This window comes from Megalops cyprinoides, chromosome 2 (assembly GCF_013368585.1).
Source record: "Megalops cyprinoides isolate fMegCyp1 chromosome 2, fMegCyp1.pri, whole genome shotgun sequence".
Classification (NCBI taxonomy): Eukaryota; Metazoa; Chordata; class Actinopteri; order Elopiformes; family Megalopidae; genus Megalops; species Megalops cyprinoides.
The window spans coordinates 17,926,953-17,931,354 of NC_050584.1; the positions used below are offsets into that span (position 1 = coordinate 17,926,953).

Consider the following 4,402-nt stretch of genomic DNA (forward strand, 5'->3'; position numbering starts at 1 on the left):
AATGCTAAGAGACATTTTCCCTTAGCCTTAGGGCTCCAATGCCCACTACGTCTGGCCTGCCTTTGTAGGGCTTCGTGGTTCTTTGCAATCAGGTTTTATGAAAAGTTACAAGTTCTGATGAAGAAAAAGAGAAAAAAAAGTCATTATTCTTCTACCGCGTTTAAGATCACTGGCGACATATGGCAATAATGCTCTGAATATCAACAAGAAACCTTCATGTTTTACATAGTTTTGTACCACAACATCGTGATACAATGACCTCGCTACCATATGTTATAACTCTTTCTCTAATCGTATAAAATCGAAATTGTTTGAGAAATTTTTCTCGTCTGCTATTCCAGGAAGACTGCATTTGCAGGAACTCACGAGGTACAGACAATCTGTGAAGCCAGAGAACAAAACGTCATGACTTTTGATGCAAAACGACGATTTAACAGAACGTGATCGACCCTAATTTGGCCTACGAGCCAACGTTTCGGTGTTCAACACCATAGCCTCAATGCAGACGGTAACAAAAGACCAGCAGACAAAAATAATTAGTTTTGTTCAAAATATTTTAATAAAGCTTTCCAACACATCAACACATACAGATGTCCCTCTGCAGTCATATTCTGACTAATGTATCTACATTACTCCAAATCCTGACCTGACAACGAGCTTGGTCCATCTAAAGTAACCTCTTTCAGCCATACTGCGTAAGTGTAAAATCGCAACGATATTGATGCAGAACGTGTGCCATGCAGTCAAATAAAAAATAACCATAAGGGTGATGGTTGAATAAATAAATGAAAATTAAGGTCTGAAAGATATGAACAAAAAACACGCTTTGGAAACTTAGCCGAACAAAAACTTCTCTCAAAGTTTTACATAACCGTGAAAATAAACGTACAGAATATGAATTTTTACCGTACTTGAATGCAAGCTGGAATCCGAAATTTAAAATGACAGACTTTGAATTCACAATAATTCACCTTGGTGTTCTTAACCACAGCCAAACTCATCATAAGGACTAGATATATATTTTAACAAGTTAAGGAATCACCACCGACAAGCAAATGGAATAAAGATTCAGCATTGTAATTCGAATAAACGCAATAAAGCAGCAAGATTACGATTACGTAATATAATTTCAGCAAATATTCAAGAGATTTAGGTATCTGTTTAAATTACAGAAGAGTTGCATGTTGTCAGGTCAATAAAACAAGTCATTCCTCAGGGTCCATCACAGCAAGTGATATACGATTTTCAAACAAGGTCTAACACTTGCAACCAGGCATACACTTTTGTTTGGTTTTGACTCCGATTCTCACCAGCACTTTAAGGATTCTTTTATATACACAATCAAGTATAATAGAACAAAATGTGTGTTTAAATGGTCTCACTTTGAGTGAATCTTGAGAATGATACAAAAAGTTTCTTTTCGGCATCCCTTTTCCCATTTAAGTCCCTTTTTAAAAGTGATGTTGCAATGGTGACTTCAGTGTGTATTTCTTTTTTTCTTCATTCATATAAAGAGTTTTTGTTTGCGTTTTGTTCCCTACGAGTCTGTTTCACTCATCGTTGATGCATTTAAGGCTTATCAGTGCACTGTTTGCAGAGGCTGGAGGTGACGTTGTTGAAAAGGGCACATTTGTCGGGACAGGAGGAGGCTGCAACTCCGGCAGGGAAGGGGTACCCAGGCGGTTGCTCGTAGGGGCCTAAACCCGGGGTAAGAGCTGTCGTCGCTGGCAGAGAGGCAGCTGATATGGCCTGGCCTTGGTTGAGATAAGCAACCAGCCTTCTCATTTCTTCCAGTGCCTGTGCTTGCATGAGGATGTAATTTTTGGCTAGTAGCAAAGTGGCAATTTTGGAGAGTTTCCTTACGGAGGGGCTGTGAGCGTACGGAATCACCGCTCTCAGTTCATCGAGTGCATCGTTCAAATCATGCATCCTCCTTCTCTCCCGGGCGTTGATGTTCAACCTCAGCGTTTTCTGCTCTTTATTTTTCTTACCTCCGTCAGATTTACCCACGGATGCCGCCGTCCTCGCGTCCGTCATCAGAACCATGTCACACCTGCCGTCGCTGTCATCATCTGGACTCTGCTCCCCGCCGCTGCTCTCTGCTGCAGAAGTCCTGTTGCCACTTTCTCCGTACTTCACACACAAAGATCCGTTTGGCAAACCGAGTGGCCCTCCTCGACCTACGGCCAGTCCCCCGGACTGGATTTGATCTGCGTCGGTCTGATCGAAACAGTTGATCGGCGATTGGCGGTCCCGGGAGGGCAGATCAATACTGGCAGCCGATTTGAACGAGTCCATTTTTTTATTAGACACAGCGCTGAGAGTTTTGTGGAAAATGTCTCCTGCTCCGTTCAAGCTCATTCTCCTGTCCATAGTCCTTCTGGGTCAGCTTGCTACCTCCGCCGTTTCCAGACTATCGGTGAAAGCGTCGCGAAGTTTCTGCTCTCTAAGTTGATCTTGATGCTCTCTCTACTTGTCAAGTGAAGTGTGGAGGCGGCAGCTCCCGCTAAAGTGCCGTGCACTGGCGTTTATCTTGCTTCGATTCACCTTCACGAGATTTCGAGTGTGATCAGCAACAGCATCAGCGACAGACGGGGGAGTCTTTTACATCATTATCTCAACGCAGGTTATTATGAAGAAGAAGATTCGCCTATTGGGAGAGAGCTCTCCACCCAATCAGGTTAACGTTTTAATTAATAGGATTAAAACGGTAACAAACAATCCTGGGCGCTATCTGCCCCTTCCGTCTGGATAGTCGGTGCTCTCTGTTCTGATCAGAGGAGCTGCTTACAGCTTTATAAAAGGCGCCGGGATCTATTATTCGTGCTACCATCTGTATACACAACCCAATGCATATGTTTGCAAGGCGCTGCGTCCTATTAGTAGCCAAACAACTGCCTTTAACTTGACATGTGTGGCGACATTCACCCCTCGGTGAGCACACTAAATGCCCCCTTTTCCAAGTCATCTCCTATATTACGAGAGGAGTATTTGCCATCACAAGGATAATTTATTGAAGCTTAAGAGGCACTGAATCTTGGATTTGTGCAATTCTCTTCTGTCAACGAATTACTTTTTACCTTTCTCCTTTTTTAGTAATTGTCATTACTAAACGCGCCATTGTATTGCCTTGCATTTTTTTTTCCACATTTGATATTTCTTCACATGGTAAGTGATGCCAACTATTAGGACGAATAAGGTTTTTAATAGCCACGCTCTAGTAATAACCTAATATTTACTAGTTAGGTCAAATTATACCCGTCCACCCGTCCAAAATCTGACTTTTAGCAGGTCTTATGCTGGCCTCTCTGAGGAATAAGGAACGTTGATGGTGCATCTGGGAAGAGAGGAGACCGGAAGAATACATTTGCTCCTCTTCTTTCATTAAAAACCTTTTAATTGTGTAGCTCGCGGATGGCCCCAGGTGCTGGACTCTTTTCATTACATTTTATTCTAATGTGATGAAGTTCTAATTCTCATTTTACCATATGGTTAACATTTTCCACTGAGAGTTTTGAATGGGGAGAAATAATCTATTAATCTACACAAGAGATTTGCACACGACAGTTGATCAAACCTTGTTGTGAAGGCTATTAGCTTGCTAGTAAGATACTTAGTTTGACGAGGGAAGGATCACCTTTTAGTTAAAACGTTGGTAACTCGACGCTGCATCGTAAGACAATTTAGCTCACATTTGATGACCAATGGGACCAGTAATGATATTACTGAAAAACAGATCACCCCTTTTAGACAATTTAGTTTATGCGTTTGAAATCAAGGGTCAAAATATATTAAATGCTCAGAGATCCGTCTATGAAGACATCATTAGATTTTTAAAGATACGTGACAACTGTGAGAAGCATAGCAGGTACATCGATGGCACAAACAATGGTATGCGCTAATTTAGTACGCAAGCCATTCATGAATAAAATGTCTTTTTGGGAGAGCTGCTGCATTAGCCCGTGTCACATTAGCCGATTATTGATATTATTAATATTGAACAAAATACTGTCCATGTGTAATCCTGTCAATGTGGTGGGACAGCTCTAACTCATCAAAGCAGCACTTTATTGAAGAATAATGACCCAGCCCTTTTGAATGACATTTTTATGTGTCGAATAGAGCTCAAAGTATTCCCACGTTGGCCACTTAGACCCAAGTAGTACAGAGGACAGCACTGAAGCACTTGCAGCACTGAAGACAATATTGGGAAGCCTGATGTTAACTCAAGAGGTAATCAAATACTATACAATCTCAGGATACATTAAACCCCCGCTTTACATATACACTTTGTGTACTTGTGTAAAGACATCCTTTGTTGAATTCAAGGTTATAGTATTAAATTAGGCCTAGGCTTTTCAAAAAGACAACAAATGGAAAAAATAAATCATTATGAAACGCT

The 4,402-nt window shown here is 41.3% G+C and overlaps 1 protein-coding gene across 1 annotated transcript; it reads right to left on the reverse strand.

Annotated features, from left to right (window-relative positions):
* Positions 1-1,184: 1,184 nt before the first annotated feature.
* bhlhe22 (basic helix-loop-helix family, member e22) lies at positions 1,185-2,776 on the reverse strand. Its single transcript, XM_036522414.1, has one exon. The coding sequence runs from the start codon at positions 2,371-2,373 to the stop codon at positions 1,570-1,572; it is 804 nt and encodes a 267-aa protein (XP_036378307.1). The 5' UTR covers positions 2,374-2,776; the 3' UTR covers positions 1,185-1,569.
* Positions 2,777-4,402: the final 1,626 nt, after the last annotated feature.

Bases quoted from the DNA above. Each gene is read 5' to 3' on its own strand.
- bhlhe22 (XM_036522414.1), bottom strand. From the start codon at position 2,373: ATGGACAGGAGAATGAGCTTGAACGGAGCAGGAGACATTTTCCACAAA.